Below are 25,580 nucleotides of genomic sequence, written 5' to 3'. Positions count from 1 at the left end.
ACATAACCTTCAAACAATGCAATCCAGGGACAAACCTCATCCGTAAGTTACAACTTCTTAAGTTGTATGTAATGTTTAGCTTGGGATTTGTAATGACTTACAGCTTGCATACTGTGCCAGAGGCCCACATCTCTCTTGAAGTCTAGGACATTGACCATAATCTCAGCTTCTTGGTAACTACAGGCCACTGTCAAGGTCCTACAGTGGTAGAGCATGGCCTTGCGAGTAATGGTGACACCTTTGATGATACCATCCTTATCAGTCGTGTACTGTTTAGAAAATATGAAGAAATGGAAGGCAAGTTTGATGTTAACATTCACACGGTCCCATGTACATGACACAGAATGAGGTATAAATCACGCATCGCATGTTGTCCAGTATAAGTGGTGAATGTGTATGTTTATAAAGTGGTGAATGTATATAATGCAGTGAATGTGTATAATGTGGTGAAGGTGCATAATGTGGTGAATGTGTATGTTTAAAATGTGTATAATGTGGTGAAGGTGTATGTGATGAATGTGTATCATGTGGTGAGTGTGTATGATGTGGTGAATGTGTATATGTGGTAAAATGATATCATGTGGTGAATGTGTATCATGCAGTGAATGTGTATATGTGATTAATTTGTATGTGTATCATGAGGTGAATGTGTATGTGGTACTGTTTATAATGTGGTGAATGTGTATAATGTGTATAATGTGGTGAATGTGTATAATGGGGTGAATGTGCATCTGCAGCCTGATAATACTTCCTCTTCCTTTAACTGTAAATGCAGATTAATGAGTCTTGATCCATATTTTGCTGTGCTTTGCAACCCACTCTTGTTCATAACACAACTGTACTCACAGGACATTTAAGTTGTTTGATAACAACAATGAGTCAATCTAACAAAGGCCAACCTAAGATACCCATAAATAAAAGTTATCAATACACATGGGCCTGCTCAAATTACTTGCTAATCATTTCATCCCGTATTAAAACTTTTCTATTCCATTATTTGATGATGTTCTTTAACTTCCAAACTCCTGGGGATCCAACAACTCCCTTCCAATCACCCCCCCCCCCCCCTCATCCCCACTTCTTCACATATATGAATTAAATACCTCAATTCTCCCTTCCCATCCCCAATAACCTCACCCCCCTCTCCAATTAGTTTTCCCCCAATAATTCCCCCATGCCACCAACTCCCCTCACCCCCCCCCCCCACACACACCATTCCTTTCAGTTAAATACCTCAATGTAAGCCGGTGAGTCCTCTGACATCCTAGGAGGGAGCTGCCATTCCTTGGGAGGTTTGGGTAATGACTCTGTAACTTGCCAGTTGAGTCTAGGCCAGCCTTTAAACCGAACCACTTCCCCTGCTTGGTTCTTTGGTAGCTCTTTCAGACAAGTATTGCTGGTCAAGGCTACAGTAATCCCACAACTACCCAACAGAAAGCCAATCTGTTGACCGCCAGCATCCTGAAACAAAAGGCAAAATTAAAAACATTTGGACACATTCTGTCGTACGTCTTTAGAAGATCACATGACCAGAAATATCTGGTTTCAATTATTCTAGCTGCTGGTGTAAATTTTCAAAGCGACATGAAAAAAGAGGAGCAGGTCACTGCAGAAACTTTGAACTGATAAACGACTGTATTGCTCCACGAGATTGCTGAAAATTACAATTTGGCCAATTAGACAAATATACTTATTCCATGTTTTCTTGTCATCTGAAAAACTTGTCGGTTATACAACAGCAATATAATGGTAGCCAAAATAACAATTTTATTTTGCCTTATACGTCCTTACCTATTTAAGGGTTATTTTTTAACGTTCACACTATATAAATAAAACATAGATACAAATTTTCACATGCTGTCAATCTACTAAAAACAGCCCGTGTTACTAAGTACAAAAGAGTTAGAGGGCCTAACGTTTCAATCCAACCATGAACTAGGTTTGCTTTTGAAGATCTTGCTGAGATCAAAGCAAAAACAGGAACCAAAATAAACCAAAGGAGCAAACCTTTCTAGATAATGGTACGTCTATTGCCACTGGGACAACACCGGCGAAAAGGCACCCATAGAAAGCAGAGACGAATGCCGCTGGGTCGGAATTTGGATACACCAGAGCCACCTATCGTTGAATAGGGAGAGAAAAAGAGGGAGACAACCGTTGGTGATATCCTCTAACACTGCCTAAAGAAACAAAATGGATCTTATAGGCCACAGTGGATTTTTGTACCCACTCCATGAGCAACAGCAACACTTAAAGGATGTATAGATCTAACCCTGTTCAATGAATAACATTACATTACTTGGTGAGAGAAAACAGATCAGAGAGCTCTACATGTTCATCAGTTTATATGTTATGTTGATATACTCTGACACAGGTAGGTGGTCTTTGGCCACTATACACAAACTCTTCCTTCTTCCTTGTCAGAAGGTTCCAAAGGCCTAAATAATCAGGTTTCAAAAACCTTCTTGAAAGGGCCCCACCACTGCCTCCCCCCCATTTTGCCCACCTGTGCTTTATATTATAGACTAAGACATATGTTCATTTCCTTATTTCTAAAGTTGTGTCATCAACTTTGCTCTCTATCCTAAAAAATGATTTATCATTTCAAGGATGGGATTTTAAACTAACAGTATGGGAATGTTTATTTTCTTCTTCAAGATTCAAAGTTTTATATTTTCTGCCACTGGAATATCTGAAAAATATTGTTACCATCAATTCCTGCAAAACCCAATTTTTTAAACCTGCGCAACTCTACACAGCCCTATGCATGGTATGGGGTTAACCTGCCCAGTAGTCTATGCAATTAATGACCAGCTCGGGAGGTTATTGATGACTTTGATTATAGTAATCTAGGAGCTAAAGCTTGGTCAGGGTCTGTGAATTAGTGGACATCTGGGATGTTTTGTCAGTATACTTACCCTGTCTCCTGATTTCAGAATTGGTCCTTCCTTTCCTCCCAGCTTGTGTAGAAGATAATATGCTATCTTGTTTGCTTTACTTAACAATTTAGCTGAAAAGCAAGGGGAAAAAGAGACTACATAAGTCTGCCATCGAAGGTGCTAATTGTTTGTATTGAAAGGTTAAATACTTTGTCAACACTTTAAAACATCTATTGTGACACTGTTACAAACTAAGGATGCATTTCTATGTTTTATGAGTGTTTCAGTTGGCAGGAGGCATTACAAACATAAACAACAGACAGATGATTTAAGACACAGGTAGGTATTTATCTACCGATGTTGTGTCGGTCCCTTCGTGGTAAGGCAATTTTTGATGGCTTGTAGTTTGCCCATGTTTCGATCGAATGGCGAAAATGAAAATAAAACTTCACTCTAAGAGCCATTTACAATTTTGTATATTTAATGGCGAGTTTTATGTGCGTAGGACAGAGATCCTTCGCCTTTGAACTGTGCAGCAAGATAAACTCCTCAACACAAGGTGAAGAAAGTACCTGCTTCCAGCCAATCAAATAAATAGGTAGCAATCAGTGTGCAATCCACTATTCATCAGTGCAGAGCTAAAATGACTAATCTAACTAATCTAAAATCTGACTAATCTCAAATTTAAAATGACTAATCTAAAATGACTAATGATTAAGGTTAAAGGGCAATCATACAAAGGATTTGTAATGTGAAGCCTTTCACCAGTACTACTACTGAGAAGGCTCAGATCAAATGTACACAAAACTTCCCAATTCTTCATAGCGGTGCATATGGGCGTTGTGGTCAAGTGGTTAAGGTAGTGGACTGGTGATCTAAGGATTACAGGTTCGAGCCCTGGCCAGATCATTGCGTTGTGTCCTTGGGCAAGGCACTTTATCTCCATTGCCTCTCTTCACCCAGGTGTATAAATGGGGACTTGCGAGGTAACTTGTAAATATAGTTGCGTGCGCCGGTTTCTGGCTGCACCCTATATGGGAAGTCCCCGGGACACATGGTTGTGGTGCACTGTGGTGCCCCAGGAAAGATTGATTGAATTGCACACACTTTGGTGTGTAGGTGTGACAAGTTACCAATGACCAAGGCTAATAGCGCCTTTGAACTATTTCTGTTGACTTTGGCGCTATATAAATGTCTTCTGATTGATTGATTGATTGATTGATAATTTTCCATCTACTGACCATATGTTAGATGAGATGAGACCTTCCCGTTGGCATCAAGGCAAGTTGTGACAATGTTTTTAGGTGTTGCAGTCCCGTACCTCTGGAGAGCAGACTCTAGATTCCTCGGTAGACCAGTTGGTATCTGAAGGAGAGAGAAATGAAAGAAAGAATTACTCCATCAAATTCATTTTAGAGATTAAAATGAGAACATTTTAGGACAAAACCTAACTAGCAATTTCAACCAGACTAGGTCGAAGCACAGAAACTGATCGGAACATTACCAATGGGATGAAAGTGGTTAGATGGAAGGTAAAATTTATGAGAGGGGGAGGGGAGGGAAAGAGGGGGGGATCAGGGGCAGAAAGGGGAGAAAGGAGAAGGAGGGGAGGAACAAGGGCAGGGACAAGAGGGATGGAAAAGACTTATAAGATAGCAGAGCAAGCATATCATACTCAGGAATAGTGTTGTAGCAAATTGGTTCGGAAGGTATCTCCTTGTAAGAAAAGATAGCAAAACATGTTCAAGATCGGAAACAAATAGTACCTATTTCAATGCATCATTCAGTCAACATTATTCATTTTTCTTTGCCCTTTGGAAACAAAGTGAGCTCCCTGGATAGTTTCATCTGAAAGCATGCACATTTATTTCACAAGGGCTTTATACACAGACTGCTAGCCATTATTCTTTTCCAAAATTTCAAATTTGTCGATAATTTCCCACTAAAATTTCTTTCACAGGTTTGATGACTAATATGTTATCACTTGAAATAAATTATTATTTATACCAGCATTTTGTTTCAATGAGGCAAAACTGAATCATCTACCACCGTTCTCTTTTACTTTCTTGGAAAAAATGTTACCTTGCCCTCAAAACGGTTTGTGTTCACAATGCTCAATGTTAAGTATAGCCAGAGTATGAAGTACAATAAGAATCAGATGTACGTATGAGACTTTTTGACTTACATGAAGCTGATCACCAATAGCGGGTGTAATGACGTTACCCTCTGGTCTGGGAGCATTAGGATCCATCTGAAATGCTTCAAGAGAGAAAGATAAACTACAGTTAAGCATGATAGGAAAACATCCAGCACAAAATATCTAAGCGATACTGCCGATACACACTCCTCCATCGAACGATTACTTTGAACTTTCGTATTTTGATAAGAGACCGCAAGAAACGTAAAACAGACATGTCAAGGCTAATGCTTCACGACTTAAGACGTTAAGAGCTTCGCAATCTTTCACCTTGATTCGAGACTGCGATTATGCAAAAGTGGTGGCATATTTATACACTTGACATAATTCCAATAACCTTACTGAAGTTAAGAGTGTCTCTCATCACGTCGCTTAAAATGAAGCACTGATTTCTCTCAACCGTAAATGTTTGTAACAACTTACTTTCTAGTTCGTCGTCTTCCTCGACGAAGAAGTCTTGTAAAGGTTTCCGTTTTGGCCTCTTTAGGGTGTTCAGAAGCTGCTGTATTTTAGATGATACTCTAGCACTTATATGAGCTGAAAAAGACAAAGATGCAAGACATGAAGTCAGACGAAAAGCTTGTCACGAATCTTAAATGATCAACGGCATCCGGGCAAAATGTCCGGCTGTTTATTTGTGCGATTGTTTTACCTCATTCTCCAGCAGACTTTATACCATGAAATCCTTTAAGAGATTTAAGAAATAGAGTTTTTTAATTCAGGCTCGATGATTTACTCTGACGTTTGAGATGGGTAGAAGGGAGGGGGGGGGGATGTATGACTACATCCTATGAGAGGAGAGGGTAGTCTGAAGGACAGGCAATTGATACGAGTGGGTAGTTTATTGACAGGACTTCGGAGGAATGGGTACTTTTACAGAGGGAGAGCGTTATTAGAATGAAAAATTTACTGTCAGGAATTTAGAGGCATGAGTAGTTTAACTCAGAGGGATGCGGGAAGTGTGTCTAGGATAGAGATGAGTTGCCATAGGAACATTGTGAGGATGAATCACGGAGGGCTTTCAACTGTTACTTTGATAGTGTTTCTTGGCCGTTTTATTATATGAGAACAACAACAGGGAAGATGGAAGTGTACCCATTGCTGAAATACTATGTCAATGGCAGCCCAGCACATAACATCTATTTTGGAAAAAACTTCTGCAAATCTCATGACAAAGAACATTATAGGGATATGGAATCATTGCGTTTCATACACGTTTGCATTCTTCTAAAGGTTGCCACGGTAATGACAACAAGGTCATGTCATGACCAATTAGGTCTAAACTGATAATTCTAACGTAACTTATTGTGGGGCAGAGTCGCACACATCAAGTGAAGCAATCTCATTGATTCGTACATAGCGACATGCTAAGGTTACTTAAGGTTAAACTAGTTTAACTTTGACAGTCTCATCTACCAGTAGCTTTTGAAAAAAAAAAGCAAACACTTTTAAGGAAATCTCCCCTAACAGCATGGTGAAAAACCTGGTTCTTTTTCAAATTCACTGGACTTGTGTATATTAATGTAGACCAATTTAAACTCGTTAGCATTTCTAATCACTAGTGCATAGCAGGTGATTACATTCCAGGAAATCCATTCTCTCATTTGCCCTCAGAAACTGAAAAAAAACAAAAAACCACTTGGCCAGAATGACTCATTCCACATCTCAATTCATCAGTGCTGAAGTAGCATGCCTCACTGTTTACTCTCTGCTTGACAACGAAATTTCCGTCTATTAATATGTGCAAGGTTGGAAGTTATCTTTTGTTTACAAAAGATACTGAAGAAGCATGACAGAGATCTAACCTAGATTACAAATGGGTTAAAAGTGTAGTCCAGGAGAAAGAATTTTTTTTTTTTTGTGACTGATGATATTCTAGGCATCCTGGTGACACTTTCATACCCATTTCAGAGAGTAAAAAGTTTTGAATTTGAATTTATTTGACATATCGAAAAAGTGAACTTGAGGCAGAAGGGTGTGATATGTCATAACTGCATATTATTCACACTGAGTCTGTGTTTTGTCTTTCTTCAAAACTTGGATCCAATGTTCTATGTAATCAAACTTTGGAATCATCACACAATACACATTTATTGCTATATTGTTACTATCACAAACCCATTTAATGGTATTGTTGAAACCCTACCCAGTCCAAGAATAACCTAGCTGACTTTTAGTACAATCTGAAAACAGCAAGAAGAACCTGCAAATTTCACCAGGATGCTAAGAATATATTCTTCTTTTAGTCCCCCTCGCCTCTTTTTTTTTTGGCCTTCAATATTTCATACTTGTCACTACATTATATTAAGTGCAGAAGAGACTTAATATATCATAGCACAGTTTTTACAAAATAAAAAACCAATTTTAATGTACTTCAAATCACTAGATCTGGTATGACTTGATACCATAATTTATATAGGAAACAAATTTGTATAGATTACAGATCCAGAAGTCAAATCAATGAAGTTTGTAAAATCTCCCAGAGTGCCCTGTTTTAAACTTAACATGATGGGATTGGCAAATTGTGTATCAAGTACAAGACACTTGAAAACCTAACTACTAACACATATTTAGCTAGAAAAAGATTCAGGGATCATCAGTGTTTTACAAATAAACGGAGAACATATATGCCAATGTTCAAGTACGTACGATCTTCGATGGTTCCTCCACGTTGGAAAGCCAACCCTGAACTGGCTGTCACATCTGGAGGTGGCTGAGCTATGGTTGGGAAGGAAAGAAAGATACATGTTAAAAAAGTCATGTACAATTTGACTATCATGATCTCATTGCAAAAGCTGCTGGATTGGTCAAATCATAAAGAATCTCGGTTCCAGTAAAACAAGTAGGATCCATCCGTACAGAAATCACTGATATATATCTTATCTTGTCAGATTGCTACATCATCGGAAACATTAATATGATTCCAATTAGAGTGAATACCCAGTAAACTGTACATTGACGGACCCTTTGGAATTATAAACTTACTGGTTTATATATTTGCGAGTGACCCGCTTACCTGTCTCCCCACAACATTAGCACCTCATTCTACCGTGTCTAGTATGCCCTGGTAATCTTTTAACACTGTGCACCCTCAGTGACCGGTCCTATCCGGTCAATGCCCTTCCTTCTCATTCTACCATCCAAAGTGTTTACTCATGCGTTTTCGTAGTGGATTCAAATCTTTCGAAAACTGCCCGGATTACATTGGATTATTACCTTCTTTACATCCTATAGGATTTCTAAGCGTTTCAACAGCCTATTACAGCCTGATAAGTATCCTTTTCTTATAGGGAAGGGAGTATGGGGGCTGTTTTTATTGTGCAACTCACGCCCATGTGTTCGTTTTTTATTAGCGTAACAAAGTAAATACATGTTAACTGGAGGAGGCCCATGCACATGTATAAACAATCATAATGAAACATGACCAAGCATACAAGCAATACTGAGCTGCATATATGGTGCAGTGTGTAAGGACAGGGAAAAGGGAGGGGGGGGGTTGGGGAGGATGTAAAAATGTAAAGAACCTTAGAATTTCTCCCATCAAAGTTTATCTTCCTCCACTCTCACAAGATCTACCAGATATCTATAACATGTTCCTGTACTACACAAATAGCAACCATATTTCCTAATATTAAAAGGTAATGTAGAACATGCTTGGAGATCATCCATTTCATAAGGACAGTCAGTGGATTTGAAGGGTAAAGAACACATGATTTCTCCTTGATGGTAACTTCATTAAATCACAGTTTTTCACTAGTATATAGTAATACCCGATGTCATATCAGAGGACTACATAGAAAGCAATGACCTTATTACAAGGGCATCCTGATCAGGATCCTTCAATCTACCTCACAATTTTTATTTTTTTATTTTGGGCTCCATTTCATTAAATATTGGCCCAGTCTTAACAGAAGCATGAAGGCACCTACTAACATTTCCTATCAAGTCAAGTGTTTGGTTACATTGTCACATGAAGTGTTGCATTTCTTTCTCTGGGTAATCAAGCAACTAAAGAGTTTCACATCATGAATCATCCTATCACAATCTAAATGTACTGATCTGTGATCCTTGTAAGTACTAGGCCATAACCAGTGAATAACAGTGAACAAACAACCCATGCCAGAGGAAGATGCTGCTCCACAGAGTGGTCCCTAGAGGAATACGGAATTCATGTCTACATCAGACAAGGTTGACTAATCAACCAACTTAACAGGCTCATAAAGCCCAGACAAAGCCAATTTAAGTTGGTTTGCTATCCCCGAATGGTTATGTTCTTCCTAAAGATATTTTCAAGTATCATTTCTCGTTGAACGGTCTAAGAAACAGTAGCACTACAACAAATTAAACAGAAAACGGTTAAACGGTTTAACGGTTAAACGGTTAACCATAAATTTGTATCATACTCAATCTCCTAGGTTTCAAAACCATTAACCAAAATGCAAAGTTCTTGAAGAATTCTTTGAAAGCTTTTCTTCCCATTCAAAATGAAGCAATTAACTTGATTTGGCCACAATACTTTTATATAAAGTAGTTTGGCTAGGCTTAATGCATCTGCAAATGAACATTTGGTAGTCTTGGCTCAAGTTTTAACATTGCTTTGCAAGATCAACAGATTTTCTCCAGATTTTAAGCAGCATGTCTTGTGATGTTCAAGTAGCCAAAAAAATAGCAATATAACATTTGATCGAGTATGTTTTGATGGTAAATGAAGTTACGCAGCAAATGGAACCATGCTGGTTTAAGTACAGTAACGGTGCGACTCATCTTCAAAATGGATATCTTTATTTCTTGGGTGCATTTTAGAGTCACTCTTGAATGGAAAGCTCTGCAACGTTTGCTTGGATATTAACTATAGTTCGCCCCTTTAAAATGTATAAAATGCCAAGGTTAACTTTCAGCTATCAGCTGTTCTACATACCACTTGTGGCTATGTCCACTCCCCTGTTATTGCCCCTGTTAACATGTCCATTATTGGTATGTCTGAAAGGATCCCCCCGTACGTAATAGAAGGAGCCGACGGCCGCTCCAGACGGCTCTCCCAACTGATGTGAGGAAGAAGACGAAATGGAATCATTGTCGTCAGTGTCCGACTCTGTTAAAGCAAAAGAGAGAATAGAACAGTTTTATTTCTACGGATACATAATGGAAAGTATGAATCAATTGAGACGATAGATTGAGGAAAAGTCTAACCTGCAAAGGAAGTATTTGGTTAAGAAGTAAAAATATTAGCTGATAAGGAAAGTATAACAGATACCTCCCCATTGTAAAACAATGTAAGTAACGACATGGTATAGCGAGGTATAATTCGGCTTAGGCATAATCATGAAAAAACAAAACTACTTCAACCGCGGATCTATGGTTTAACAAAAATGGGAGGTGTGTGGGAGGTCCTCTACATACCACAATTCTTCATCTATCCTTTTTGTTGAATCTATCATTTAAACTTCCACATTGCAATCAGTTAACTTGAAGCAATGCTAACATTTAAAAGCTGTATTACCTTGTTATATCACTTTTTCCAAAGTAGCAAAGATTGTACAATTTATACAGGAACAGCTGTCTCTGCTGACGTGCAAGTTCGCGGGAAGGGCAACCAAAATGTGACCTACGATTCTCATAAATGGCTGATAATGGACACTCTGATCACAGATGGCTGGTGGAGCATACATTTCTTGACAACCAACATCAATTTTCAGTTGAATATCAAGACCAACACCACACGTTACACTGAGTTAGTTTAGAAAGTACAGCCCATACAGTTCATGTGTACCGTACCAGAAAGTTTAATTAACATTTCGAAGATTTAACCTCAATAAGATGGTAGCGTCTTATAAGGTAGTTGGCCTAATGGTAATGTCTAGTTTTCTATGATCTATCAAAACCACTTAGTAGTTATCTGGTCATACATGAGGGGGTTTCTGAAACCAAGGTTTGCCAAGGAATCTGATACTTCAGCTTTGGTAATCTCAAAGGTAAACTCTTATTACATAGCAAGGTCAAAATGGAGTTTGGTAGACTAGCTTCAAACCTGGCAAACATTCAAGATGGATGATCCAGTGAATGGTACTACAGTTACACACTAATATCATATGGAAATCATCACTGCAACAAAGTATTTCAAAAGCAGGTCAAAATATGCGAGTGTTTCTGGTCACCTAAGAATCAACCCCTTTAAACATTAAACATGCTAAACGATATAGAACATGCCACAAAAAAACTGGCAGAAATGCTAAAATGACCCAAAAAACTTCTCAATATCTAACAACACACTTTTCATCGTTATATTGTAATGTTTCTGAATATCTACTTGCAAGGTACTCGAATATATTAGTGACAATCTTTGTATATGCAAGTTTTAATGGTAACTGCAACTTGAGGGAATAATATCTTCATTATACATTTTTTATACATAAAGCAATACTTTGCTAGTTTTCTTCATTATATTGCATGTTCTTTAATTAAGCTAATTATTTAGTAAACTCTGTCAAGAGAGGACAAAGGCAAACAGTTACCCACACTGAAACACACAAAGATTCTAAACACAGTCCTTGATCACTTCAGTCAGAAGGCAATATCATTAACAGATCATCAAACAGGACTGTTACTGAAAGGTGAAGGAAGTAGCCCTCAATGACCCCTCATGCTCATGTTAAGTACCATGGGCTAAAAATAAATGTTATATAGCCCCTCCCCCCCCTCCACACCATCTCCCCTTCTTCAACCCCTCTCACATACCTGCATATAGTACATTTTTACTTCCTCTTACCCTCTAAACAACTATTCCAATCGGCTTCCTCCTGTCATTTGATACGCATATATCTGATACACGAACAACACCAGTGGAGAGGAGATTACAGAGAGCACTACAAGATGTTATTATTAATCTATTAAATAGACGTTAATGCATTAAAAATACAAAAAATTCAAGAATTTTGTGAAATCATGACTACATACCTGGGGGTGTATCTGTGGGCACGACACTGGCGTGGAGGGACTGCCTCTTTGAAGGCATGGGCATTTCCTGTTCGACGTGGTTAGCCAATGCCGCCTTGACTGCTTCCTCACGTACATCCGAGCGGTATCTGTTCTCTGGTTCATGATGCTCTGCCCGTCTCCGGTTACGTACTTGTCTCTTTACTCCTCCCACACTTCCTCCTGCGTCTGTGGTAGCTGCTGCAGAGGCAGAAGATGGAGAGGAAAGATGTTTTACTAGTACTACTCCTTCTCTGTACTTATCATTATTAACACATTAACTGATCAGTCTTCTTCTTCTTCTCCTACTCACCTCGTACAAATCGCTCGTTAACGTTCAACCGTTGGAACGACGATGCTACAACATGTCATTAATCACTCAGCAGTTACAGAAAGATATTTAATTAGTCCCAAAGAGTGACATGGTGATATGAACAATCCCATGGTAGCCATGGGGCCCAATATAAGGAGACTGAAATAATACAGATCTGTAATCGAGGCTTTTTACGAGCCAATACCATCTATCCGACGGGAACGTCAAATGTCAGTGTTAAAAAGTTTTGCAAACTTTGAAACTTTCTGTACCTGTGACATTGATAATATTGACAAGGACGAAACAATGGAATAAGGGAGCCAGGTGTTCATTCAGCACAGAAACTAAAAGAAAACAAGGAATTACTTAGTAATTAACTGAGTGAAAGAAACCAAAGAATGTATGCAAAAAGCCCTCCGATCACGTAACATTTATCGACGCAGATCGAATTCTGGACGGCGATTCCCATTTGCCCGACTGAACATATTAATCCAAATCTAATACTCTCGCTAGAAAATAGCCTCAAGAAAAGGAAATTTGACTCGCTGATAAACTTGCCAATGTGGCATATCTCCCTTACTTCATATCATGTTGGATAAAAGAAGAAAAAAAATCTTCTCCCGGAGGTTTGCCATGAACAAAGAAGTCCCTACGGCATTCTAAAAACCAATTTAAGTAGTTTTCCAGATAATTTAATCTCAAGACATGATTAACCATTAAACCTAAGAAAGAACAAGAGTTTAATTGCACTGCTTACAATAGCAGACCATGACTGAAAAAGAGAATTTAATTTGGAATGATGATTCAATTATTTCATTCCTTAAAACAACTGCAGGGTACAATTTTTTTTTTTTTTTTGGGCACGAAAAATCAATCTTTGAGTTGAATAGTTTACTTGCTCGTATTCGATATTTCAGGGCAAGACAATGTGAAGGGGAATTGTGCCGCGAAGGGGAATTACTCCGCGAGAAGAACAAACACAAACTGGTGAATGTGAAAGCGTGAAGAATGTTGCGCATCCATAACTGGAAACAGCTGTACAGATCAACAGCTGGGTGGTGTAGGCTCTAATACCCACACGCCTACCCAATTATATCTAGTTGGTAATGACTCAACCTACACAGCTGTGCTACTCAAGTTGCAAAGGTAAACAGGGTTAAAGGGACTCTACCCATGGATGATACAGGCTTGAAGCAGATTTTTAGGGTTGATATTGGAAAATTTTGGATACTATTTCTACACCACTGAAATTCCCATGACGATGCAGTTCATTTATACAGTAGCTTGTCCAGGGAATTAGTTTCATTTCAAAAAAAATATTAAAAACCAAAACATAATAGTAATTTTTTATTTGCAATTTTGCATGCGGTTAAATCATTGAATAACCTCCTACGTAAGAGCCCTCTATCATATGACCATAAACACAAAGATTGGGGCTGATATCGTTATGTCCCAATTAAAGATTACATCACCCAGGCAATATGGCCGAATATTACAAACCCAATGCAACATACAGGTATAACAGGGATACACTTCTGCCTCACAGGAATCAGGAACCATTTCCTCCATTTACACTAGTAATACTACTGGCATGTGGACTATAAATGCAAGTATGCAATACATACTTACTCATTTATTAATATTCATTTTTTTTTTTAAACAAAAATTCACTACTTACAATCCATGCTAACTTTAACAAGTCTCCTCAAACTCTCTGTATCATTCCTAACCTCACAGGGTCACACTTTATGGTAATATGCCCTAATTTGACCCTTCCCCTGCCTCCCTTACTCCTCTCCCTTCCCCCTACAGACTTACTGAAATAAAATTCAAGCAATCCTTCTAATGCCTAATTCACCAGTGATGACATACCTCATGAACAGTTACAATATTTACTGGCATTGTAGAGAGAGATTCTCTTTAACATCAAACAGCATATATACAGTACTGACTCATTCTTGTTTAGGGTGTTTTCTCCAGATATTAAATTCCAGAGGCATTAATCAACTGGTCAATATTTGGGTGAAGAAAATATTTTGGTAACAAAATTAAAAGAAGTAGTCTAGGGATTGTCTCTCCCGGGATCAGGAAAAGTCTGGTTTAAAATAACAATGAACAATCCCAGGAAGTGATTGCTGAATAAATACTTTGGCCACCTAAACAGTGAAAGAAAAATATGACATGAGTATGATGAGTGAGAGATAATCTAATCTGTTCATCTGAAATTGACACCATTCTGGAAGGATTATGAGTTAAATGATGTCAAGATCTAGAATAAAATGGGGAGGGAGGGAGGGAGGGAGGGAGGGAGGGAGGGAGGGAGGGATGTCCAGGTAGTGAAATTGCAAGGTCATTGAGCTTAGTCAGCAATTTTGGCAAATTTCAATAAAAAACTGTAAAGGAGGTTGAACAAAATGTAAAATTACAGTTGATCAAACTGTGTCATGCACCAGGTCTTATCCAACAAGTGATCATTTAAAGGGATTGATTCGGAATTGCTGCCGGGATGGTATCGAATTGTGTAGACTGGTTTGCACAGTCTGTGTTACCATTAAAAGTTGTGAAGAGAATTTGTCACAAAATTATAAATTATGCCATGCAAATAAATACTTCAAAAACTGTCCAAAGAATGCTGAAAAGTGTCTTAATTGTTACTTTTTCAAAGTTTGTTGCCATTTTAAGTTTTTAACATATCCAACAGATTTTGTGTCAATATAAATAGCTCCTTTAATAAGCTGCTAATGAACTGTTCATTTCACTGTGTTGTTATTCCTTCCTTAATTTTTTGGAAAGTCACTCAAGATATATTATAGGCACAACTAACAAAACTAACCAAGAAATCGACATGTATACTCTCAGCCCCAGTCCCCTTAAATAGGTACTCGGTGTGATCATGTGATCATGACTACAGTATTTTGCCTCCAGCCCATTATCATGATTCAGAATCGAGCAACAACAAAATTCAACTCAGACTACGGTACATGTACTATGTGTTAAATGGTGGTGTAGTTAACTACTAGTATGACCATTACTTGCAACATTTGTGTTGACATCAGATACAGGAAGATGGAACTATTTGAGCTGTTTTGTGGTCTCACTGTTTTTTGGCTTCAGTATGTCAGTCAAAGGGGGGAATGGGAGTTTTTTTTAACTCTTTTTCTCCTCTGGGGCATGATGATAGATAGATAGTTAGATAAAAAGCATTTTCTCCAGTAAATCCATTGTCATTCCCTAAATAACCCTGTTTGCTAGAGAGATTACACCTTTGGATTTAAGGCTAACTGATGGACCATGTGGTTTTTTGTTCAACTTGTTTTCATGCCTGACAGTAATGGAGTGTAGCAGTAATGGTATGCTCTGTATTAACTACAATGTACAAAGTACAGGTACTCAGATGTTATTTACAATGGTTTCATAGTTAATACAAGGATTTTATTTTTCACTGCAAATGAGAGAATATACTAGGTTTCCCCACTTGTTTTGTTACATGTGTAACTTTAAACACAATGGTTGAAAATTTCTTACAAAATATTACAGTTGATCTTAAACAAAACGATAAGAGATATGTTATTCCTTACAAACCAAATATGTTAACAACCGGCAAGAAAACCGTCAAAAGGTATTTATACTCCTAAAAGGTTTGTTTAAATAATTCATTAAAGATATAATATTTAGGTCAACAGCTGAAACAGTTGTAAGTGCTCTCTCATTACAGAAACTGTACGAACGTCCTTTCAATTGCTATAAATTATGATGCAATGTTTGATAGAATTGTGTAAATATTTATCTGTAAGTTTAAGACCAACACTAATTGGATTGACTGACTAAGTATCCCACACATGGATCATACATTAAATAGTTAACAGTATATGTTATTAGTGTGATAAGCCTAACAGCAGTAATGGACGACTCAACTCAATTTTAGTTTTACTGTAAGCTAGCCGACACTTTGAACCTCAGAATATTTGATTTATAAATTTCAAACAGAGAAATAAAATCTTGGTACATTTGTCCTGAAAAGAAAAAAATGTCATTACATTAAGCAAAATGTGGACATAGGATAAGGAAAATTTTCATATGTTTTAATATTGATTAGTTATGTCCTTACTGCACACAAACATAAGGGATTAAGAGTACATACAGTAATACTTTATGTTCTTTCAACACATGTAAGCACGACTGTACTGACTAACTGACACACATGTTATATGTAAAATATGTACTCTATACAACAGCACAAACTGCCAACTGATGTGATTAAAACTTTATGATGTCACTTTCTAATTATACAATATGATGTCACCCATGAAAGAAGGAGAAACGGATACACAGGGTAAGCCTCTATTGTCCACACTGCATGCCTGCTCCTGTGCAACCTACCATGGCCAATGACAAATGTGGGAGATGTTTAGAAATGAAGGAGAGTATGAGGTCTGGAGGATGTGAGAGGCGGGCAAAATGATGATGAATGAAAGGAAAGTGGACACAAAAGATACTTCATCATTTTATATATCTTACATGGCATATTTTAGTATGCCAGTTAGAGAAAGGAATGAATTATGATGTAATTTAGATATTACTTACAGTTGCAAACATAGGAGTCCTCATCCACTCCCTGTATCATTACCATGTAAGTTCCTGACGTATATTGATTCTTGGCAGGCTTACGCACTTGAGCTTTCCTTAGTATATTTGGCATCATTATTGTTATTTTTGGAAAAAAATGATGACAAATGTATTCCCTTAAATAGCTGCGTCTGGTGAGAAAAGATCTGAGGTACTTCTTCAGCGTCCAAGTAATTTATCTTCTTCTTCAATGTTTAACATAAGTTCAACAGCATGAATGTTACCCACAAAGCATGTAAGCCTTCAGTCATATACCCAACACACAATATCACAGTGCGTACTATTATTAAAGGTTCCATCCGTAAAAGAAAACAAAAACTTAAAATATTGCACATACCAAAAGGAAATAAAACTTTGTGGAATAATCTGATTAACAAAATTCTTTCCTCCCTCAGACTTTTTGTAAACTTGATCGTCCAGATATTCAGTATTTAACGAATTCAGAAGCGTTTGTCCTCACTTGGTGGTTTATCTCCAGACTCCTCCTTAAACTTGCCTAAAGCCTTCCCATGATCAAGGCAACAACAACAGGGAGGAGGGTGGCAGTGGGGAAGGGACTCTTCAAGGATGTTATTCACCTGCGCATATGACTCCATTTACACCTGCTTAGATCATCCTCGTCGTGAAGCTCCTGAAGGAAGATTAGAACTGGTTTGAAACAAAAATAATTCTGGTCTCATATTCCCTTATAAGAGGCCATCCGGGAGAGAACGGTCAAAAACAATATAAACAACTTGGAGAAAGCGATAAATCTGAGACGTGCCCCGACGAATCACTTCGGGTTTGTGTTTCGTGGCCGTGACCTGAAAAGACCATCCGAAATGCTAGATCTGCAGCGTGATGCCGAATTAATTATCGACGAGAAAAAGCACACCGACGTGAACAACATTCTTGTGCAGTTAAAAAGACGAAGATTCGCTTACAGCAATCGCAGACATTTCATACAAACGAACTTTGTATTAGGAACAAAATCCAAAGAATCTAGAGTAAAATATTCGGAGGAAGTTTGACGACCAGAGTCCAGACAGGATAACTGAAGGAGAAGCTTACACAATAAACAGACATAAACTTAGCAAAACCTCTGGCAGAGATATAATTTGATAGCAGATTCAAGATTTATCCAGAAATCCGGAGAACTACACAACTGGTTAATATTAGTCACAGCTTGAAAAACCACAAACTTAAGCAGAAAACAAGAATGTAGTACATACTATTTACTAAATAAATATTATCCTCATGGTAGAAATGATTGTACTCTGTAGGAAACACAGTCCACACAGTATTCGCTACGATTTCTATGACAGACAAAAAAAATTGCAAATCCAATAGCACAGTGGAAATGACATTCAATAGACCATATCACCACAGGAAGGGAACAGAGCCCATTACACTAGAACTTAGGTCTTTTAAATTTCTACAAGACACTGTATTACTAACTCCCATATAAAATAATACACAGATAGAAGTACTGGTATTTACTACTATAGGACATATGAACTGTGACTTTACCACAACATAAAAAGGCCTGCTTATGATATGATCAACTGCATAATATTATACGCTAATAAATAATTCCAACAAGAAATTCCTTCACAACAGTAGCTTCCAACAAACAGTCCTGAGTCATCCAAATGTGTAACTAACACACATAATGACTCCACACTGTAAAAACTCAATGTATCTGGGCAAGTACCAGCCACAAACATAGATAACAATATTTACATGCTGTACAGCCAGCACAAACCAATGTTGGACCACTACTGAGCAGTCTGTATATACATCATCACAACACTACTAGTATAACACAAGTACTAGTAGTATGCATGTAGCAGCACATAACAACACCACAGCTTGGTGGTGGTGGTAGTACACACAGAGGGGAAAAAACTGCCAGGAATTTTAGTTGGTGTGTAGTTGCTAGGATGTTGAGTATCCTAGTTTTACAACTTGAGGGGGAGAGAATTTCGAATGACCCAATGACCCTTAGTGGAGAGAATTGAGCACTTTTTGGGGTAAAAATGATTTAGGTGGTCCTGACCTTATAGGTTCATATTAGATCTGCTTTTTTTGCAAGTATTACGAGCCTATACAAAGGAAAGAAGTGGCATGTCAGAAAAGAGACATAGTTATATAGTTCATCATTCTTAGAAATTACAAATGAAATAATTTTATTCTAAAACATTGACACAATTAACTAATTACACAATTACCTAATTATTCCTTGTTCAGTCATAAATAATGTTGTTACATTTAGAAATGTCATGATTTTGTAATAAGAGATGTCGATAAGTACTGCAATAAAGACAGTCCTTGCTGAATAACTTACGAAACAAACAATGTTAGGGTGAGTTGGGGGGAGGTGAGGAGGGAGGAGGAGGGGAGGAGGGAGGGGGAGGGAGGGAGAGTAGGATGAGATGAGGGATGGGATAATAAGGATCTGAATTCTAGAGGAACTGTTCCATCAGCCTGTTGCAACCACAAACTAAATTTAGGGAAAACTTTTATTTCCATATAAGTCTGTCACTGAGCATTAAATGTATAGCCAATTTTAAGTGAGAAGAATATATTCTCCCAGTCTACAAAACGACTTCCAAAGACCCCTCCTACCTTACCGCCTCTTTCCCCCGGCCCCAACACCCTTCCCCCATCCCAAATCCCACTCATACAGTGCACTATGAACTGCTACATGATTTCCATATATATATATATGACAGGGGTTACTGTTACACCAATTTTGTACAAAATCTTGCTTAGCCCCTAAAATCCTTACAAACCCTGAAAAACAAAACCAGAGCAGTCCGAGTACAAAAGGGAACGCAAGAGAAAGGAAACAGGACTGGTTAGGTAGTCAATGGAATCGAGAGAACAAGGTCGTAGGGATTTTCTCTACCAATTCAATAGCAGAATTATTCATCAACTGACTGCATTTTCTCAATAGAGATTGGACCACCAAAACAGCTTACTTCCCAGAAAGAAAATGCTATGTTAGATACTCACTATATAGTTGTCACATACACACATACATACACACGTACATAAATACGTACATACGTACATAATGTACACTTTTAACCTGTTTGTAAGATCACTTATACTTCTAGCAGAAATCTAATGTCAAATCAGAGCAGTATAGAGTACTTGATATATAGCTACATAGTTTTAGTTGATTAATGGCTAGTAAGTTATCAATTATTCTGACCAAACCTTGTAAATGATCACAAATAAGTTTTCAATATGCTGACCGAAAGTTGTAAATAAATCACAGATGACTGGCCAAACAGAACTAAGAGGATTGCATGTGGTTATTACTAGTTGGCTACTAATATCTAACATGACATCTGTCTTTAATGGAATAATCAACTGAATAACTAATTCACTAATATCTTCAAAACTTGAAGTAGAAAATTGTTACAAATATTGCCTAAAATCATAGAGCTATGTTTTCCTTTGATACTATTAGGGAGTTATACATCATAGAGTAATCTCAAAAACTCTCATGTAATCTCATACAGTAATCTCAAAAACACATAAGGTAAGGATGGCAGTTGGCATTTACTTCTTGAAGCATCCAACTACATTTTCACCTTATCTTTAATATTTCCTCTCGACTACGTTATTGTACCTTGCAATATTTGTTGCCATTACTTTACATTACATGTCTAATAATTACAAAACAAATACCACAGTGAATTTCCTAGTCAAACTGTACACTACTGTACATTCTTGCCGCAGATGTTGGCAGGGAAATAAATATCAACCACATTATAGCGATCCCCTATAAACAGGAAGTATTCATTTTACAGACAAGACCACAAGACTAGTAAAGTATGAAACTGAATTGAAAGGAGACACAGAAAAGGTGAACAATCAATCACAGCATCAAAGAAAAATAGCTACTGAATGCTAACAAGCTCAGTCTGAGCAAAACTGGAGAATTTTGTAAGTCTGATAAAACCAAGCAAAACCAGGAAGCGTCTCTTCAGATCATTGACAATAATGAAGTTGGTCATAAATAGTACTAAATGATAAAGCATGATAAAATTAACTAACTAGGTTTGAAAAAAAAAACAAAGATGCTAAAATACCGGAGATTCTAGAGAACTTTTACAATTCTGCATTAAAACACGGATCTGAGGAGGTTTAATATATCTTCTTCAGCAACATTATTTCTGATGCTGAATATGTTGGATAATTTCACAATAATTTGTGAATGTAAAAATCTGTAGTTAAATCAAGCAAATGAAATACAATAACGTGATCTGCTCATCAAATATAGTCTTATCTTGTACAATACTTATAATATCAGGGAATACTTTATCGGGCATCGCACGGCAAAATGGTTTACTTGCTATACAAAGTGCAGAGATGTGTGACAGTAATTTTACAAAGTGAGCATAGTATTTTATATGAGACACAGTTTAGAGCCTATAGAAGTGCTACATGGCATTTGAATACTAAAACACTCAGAGTATAACCATCAAGTATTTTCTAATTAAAACTTTTGTTGCATTAAACCCTTCTAGACTTTCTAGTCTTATACCACAAAAGGCAGCTCCAAAGAAACCTCAAATAGTTCTGTAGCTATAAATATTTTCTTTAGTAGGACTATTTTCGGAAAGTTGTCAAACAAATCTCTTTTCCAAAATATGGCAAACTATCTACTCATCTACTTTACACAGTAGACTGCATTCCAAAAATCTAATAACGTAACCGGTCCCGAGTAATATTAAACGTTCAAGAACCGGACACAACGAGTTGGCCTAATTTATATTAACCACAGTTTCAACTCGGAATCCTGAGTGCATGATGTACACTTAAAAGTTGCAATAATGCTGGTTTCATTGATTAACAGCTGACTAGATGCTTTCTGGAATGAGTGAACTGAAACAAACAGGGAGTGCATTCAGACCACTGTTTACTGTGCTCTTGTGGTAGTGTTGTAGTATAGTACAGAATTTCCATGGACTCCTCAGTTTCCTAACACTGCGTTTTTTTTGGCCGTGGGATGCCCGATAAAGTAGGCCTTTTCCCGGATTTTATGGGGTCTATCTATATTAATCAGTATAAAATCAAACTTGACTGAGATATCCAACAAGTCCATGTATTTTCATTAGCCTTACCGAAAATAACCTGAGAGCTTTCACCAAACACAGTAACACACTTTACAAAACTTATCACTGCATTAAATAATAAACAAACTCTTCTGAAGAGGAGAAATACATCTGTCTGACAAAATTGATCACAATTAAAGAACAAAAGCAGCCATGAATACAGTTCACAGTCCTGCCTGAAAGTCTGTATCCTGATATGAAAAGAATTAACTCTTGAAAACTTGGAAGGAATAAAAAAACAAGAACATGAATAAGCAAAAACCTTGTTGAATTTTTTAACCAAATCCACAGAAAGAAGTAAGCCTGTTTCCAAATCCAACAACTTTCATTTTCCAGTTGAAATACAAGAACAGTCTAGTACAATTATCCAACTCCAAACCATCCATCCATCCAAAACTCGACAATACAAAGATAAACTTTTGTTTCCAAATCTAATATAGCAAACACACTGAGGCTGTTTGTTATTAACAGGCCCTAATTAAGTTCCCAAGGAATTTGGCCACAAACCTCCTTCTGAGACAAATACACACACACCTTCCTCCATGGATGAGAGCTAACAACACTACTACCTACTGCACAGGAGGATTCAGCTCATATAAATGACTGATTTAATTCTCCAATCACAGCTCCGAGCTGCCTGAACGGACTTGGCTGGCCTGGCTGAGTTGATCGGGGTTTATATCAGCTGACCGAAAGCCAAATGATGTCCTCGAAGGAGCAGGCTGGAGCGACCATGTGTTTGTGTGTTGGTAGTACAGAAGCATTCAAAGATGAGAGCTGTATACACAAACAGATCAATGGACTCCGACAAATCTCCCTCATTGTGTTTAGCACAAAGGCAATCAGATTTGAGGCTTATTGCAAGGACAATAGTTCATCATATACCAAGACCACATGAAAGGGAGGGGGGTTCACCAACATTTTAGAAGGTATCAAAGTTAACCCTTTTGTAAACACAAAAGATTGACTCATGCAAAAGAAGTTCAATTTAGACATGCCAAGGTTGAAATTTGTAATATGCTTTCCTAACAGAGAGAGACGCATACGTAGGGATTAGATTTCCCCGACATTTAATCAATTAGTTAATTGGTTATGTCTGAAATTTATGATTGGTGCTTGCAAGTTTTTATGTTAATTATTTTGACTAATGCATCAAACTGTGAAAGAAACTCGTCAAGGTGGTGTAAAGGACAATGAGAGGTTAGTGTAACTGTTTCAGTCCCAGAATCAAATGAGGGAGTTCTTTCAGATTGTAAGATGTTAGAGTTAAACTAAACTTGTTATGGAAAAATGATGGAATATCCTAATCAACGGGCAAGAAATTGATACATGTTAAATACTTTGTAGTTAGTTTTGCAGCTCGTACCAATACAAAATGAAGCTGTCCTCGTGATGTTATGGACATCACTATGAATATATTTAAGAAAAAAAAAAGACAAATATATTGAACATAGGCTTACTCTTGGCCAATGTTTGAGCTATAAGGATCATTCAGATTGAGGAACATATTCTAAGTATCCTGATGAAATTTTACATTCGAGTCTCATCTGTCATTTTGGGTTTTCCATTCCTCGAAACACTATGAGTTTAAAGGTATGCTGTATGGGGCCCAAAATATGCTAGATATTCTAATATGGTCACCTTTGGTCAAAATTCTTAAACTGTTTTTATTACAACCTTCGAGGAAAATTTTCCTCACTGGGACATTCATTCATCTTGTGTGTTCCTTAAAAAATGTCTGAGAACAATTTAGAGAGTAAAGGGCCTCCAGGAAATTACTTTTTGAAAACTTCTGGCAATTATAGCGTGCTATAATTTGGGGCCTATAGTGACTACCTTTAAAGTCTTATCTACAGGAAAGCAATCATAGCCTGGAGGAGCAATTTCTTTATTTGTCCGTTTATCTAAAGATCTGGTTCACAGGCTTCAAGAGGTGAAAACTTGTGGCTAAATGGGAGCCAATGACACCTTATTGTCTTGTCTATTTCGAGAAGAAAACCTAGGAATTGAACACCAATTTTGCCAGGATGTCAGAGTATGTTCCCCTTTCACAAGCTAAAAATAACTTTTCCTCTGGACTATCTTTGTACATCTATCTGTGTAAGTAGAGTGTAGGGACAAAACCTAAGACAGGTTAAAGTTCAAATATTGTAAATATCACCTCACCAATTTCTTCATCAATCAATCAATAGAACTTCACAAATCTAAACAGTCTCTTCTTATTACTAAAACTCACTTAAAATTAGTAAAAATATCTTCATAATTTTAATTCCAGTTGAACTGTCCATTTTTTATGTTCCTTTGTGCCCTTATTGAATACTTCATCAATCTTTTAAGCAAGGACTATGTGAGATGCTTGTGGCAAGTCTAATGACTCACAATGATTTGTCACTGTCAGTGAGCTATAATCCTTCTTTTCTTTCTTGTGCTCGTTTTTTTTCCCTTTCTTCTCTCTTCCCCTCCCATCCCCCCCCCCCCTTTTTGTTTACCCTTTTTCTCTACAAGGTTCGCAGTAGTCAAACTGATACCCATATATCCATGTCATGTACTTTTCAATTACTGTGAAAGGAATTTGCAGAAGCTCAATTCACAAAAGTTGTATAAATACTGAGATGAAACCACAAAACAGAGAGAGGGAAAAAATCTTGAGGTTATTTACAGTTGGTGCAGGTGTCCTGTTTGGAGATTTTGGCATGTCATTAGTGCTGAAAATGTAAATTATGTGAGCACATGATTCGTTTTAAAAATATTCACCAGAACCGACAAGCTCTCGTCTGGAAAGGATAGGTAAATTTGGGATGGTATAAAACAGTTACTCCTGGACAAAAATTTGTTGTCAACCGGTTTATAAAGTTGAAAATAAAGTTTTTAGATTTATATAATTAGTCATTGAAGCAGGATTTAGGGTTATTTACAGCATTTGCTATGTTTTGGTCACATGACTTAGTTTTAAAAATGGACATATTAAAAGCTAAAGTATACTCTGTAATTATGCAAATTGCTGCCGTATTTACGTCTCATTTAGACAAATGGCCAAAACTGTGAAATAACCTTGCAAGAGCTTGTGTGCTTTCAAAGTCAAGCAATTTAACCGTCAAGATTGTGTTCATCCAAACAAAGAATATATCACCCATTTTAGTCACATACTGCAAGAATGTATATCATTATGACTTTTCTTAACAAATTAACGTTATCTTTTTTGACATAACATTCAGTTTCCTCTCGGGCAGGAAAATACTATGAGCCTTTAAAAAAATGTTTTGAACGTATTCAAAAAGTTACCTTTAAGCATTTTACATGTCAACGTTCTAACGTTTTTTGTTTTTTTTTAATTTTAAAAACGGTCTCCTTTTTGACTTGTTTTATTAGTAATTGTTGGGTACAGACTTTGTCACTGCTATACCATGCATATGCATATATAGCAGAATAACAAAAAGGCAGCGTAATACTACGAAAAATATCAAGTATTAAACCACTCCAAA

At 37.2% G+C, this 25,580-nt stretch overlaps 1 protein-coding gene across 5 annotated transcripts in view; it reads right to left on the bottom strand.

Moving 5' to 3' along the window:
- LOC139964616 (disco-interacting protein 2 homolog C-like) overlaps nt 1–25,580 on the bottom strand; it is a 92,612-nt gene that overhangs the window by 24,975 nt on the left and 42,057 nt on the right. For 2 of the 5 annotated variants that reach the window (XM_071966364.1, XM_071966365.1), the window contains exons 3-12: nt 12,031–12,249; nt 9,995–10,168; nt 7,726–7,794; nt 5,500–5,613; nt 5,065–5,138; nt 4,121–4,244; nt 2,919–3,010; nt 2,008–2,118; nt 1,234–1,461; nt 102–269 (exon numbers count right to left, since the gene is read on the bottom strand). In XM_071966364.1, the coding sequence (XP_071822465.1) occupies nt 102–269; nt 1,234–1,461; nt 2,008–2,118; nt 2,919–3,010; nt 4,121–4,244; nt 5,065–5,138; nt 5,500–5,613; nt 7,726–7,794; nt 9,995–10,168; nt 12,031–12,249 (1,373 nt within the window). Of the gene's footprint in view, nt 1–101; nt 270–1,233; nt 1,462–2,007; nt 2,119–2,918; nt 3,011–4,120; nt 4,245–5,064; nt 5,139–5,499; nt 5,614–7,725; nt 7,795–9,994; nt 10,169–12,030; nt 12,250–16,945; nt 18,011–22,605; nt 23,627–25,580 lie in introns of those variants that run through there. The other 3 variants (XM_071966367.1, XM_071966368.1, XM_071966366.1) reach the window with 3 other exon arrangements.

Source organism: Apostichopus japonicus, chromosome 23 (assembly GCF_037975245.1).
Source record: "Apostichopus japonicus isolate 1M-3 chromosome 23, ASM3797524v1, whole genome shotgun sequence".
Lineage (NCBI taxonomy): Eukaryota > Metazoa > Echinodermata > Holothuroidea > Aspidochirotida > Stichopodidae > Apostichopus > Apostichopus japonicus.
Note: the sequence above shows the minus strand (reverse complement) of the source record. Positions and strands in the feature narration are given on the sequence as shown.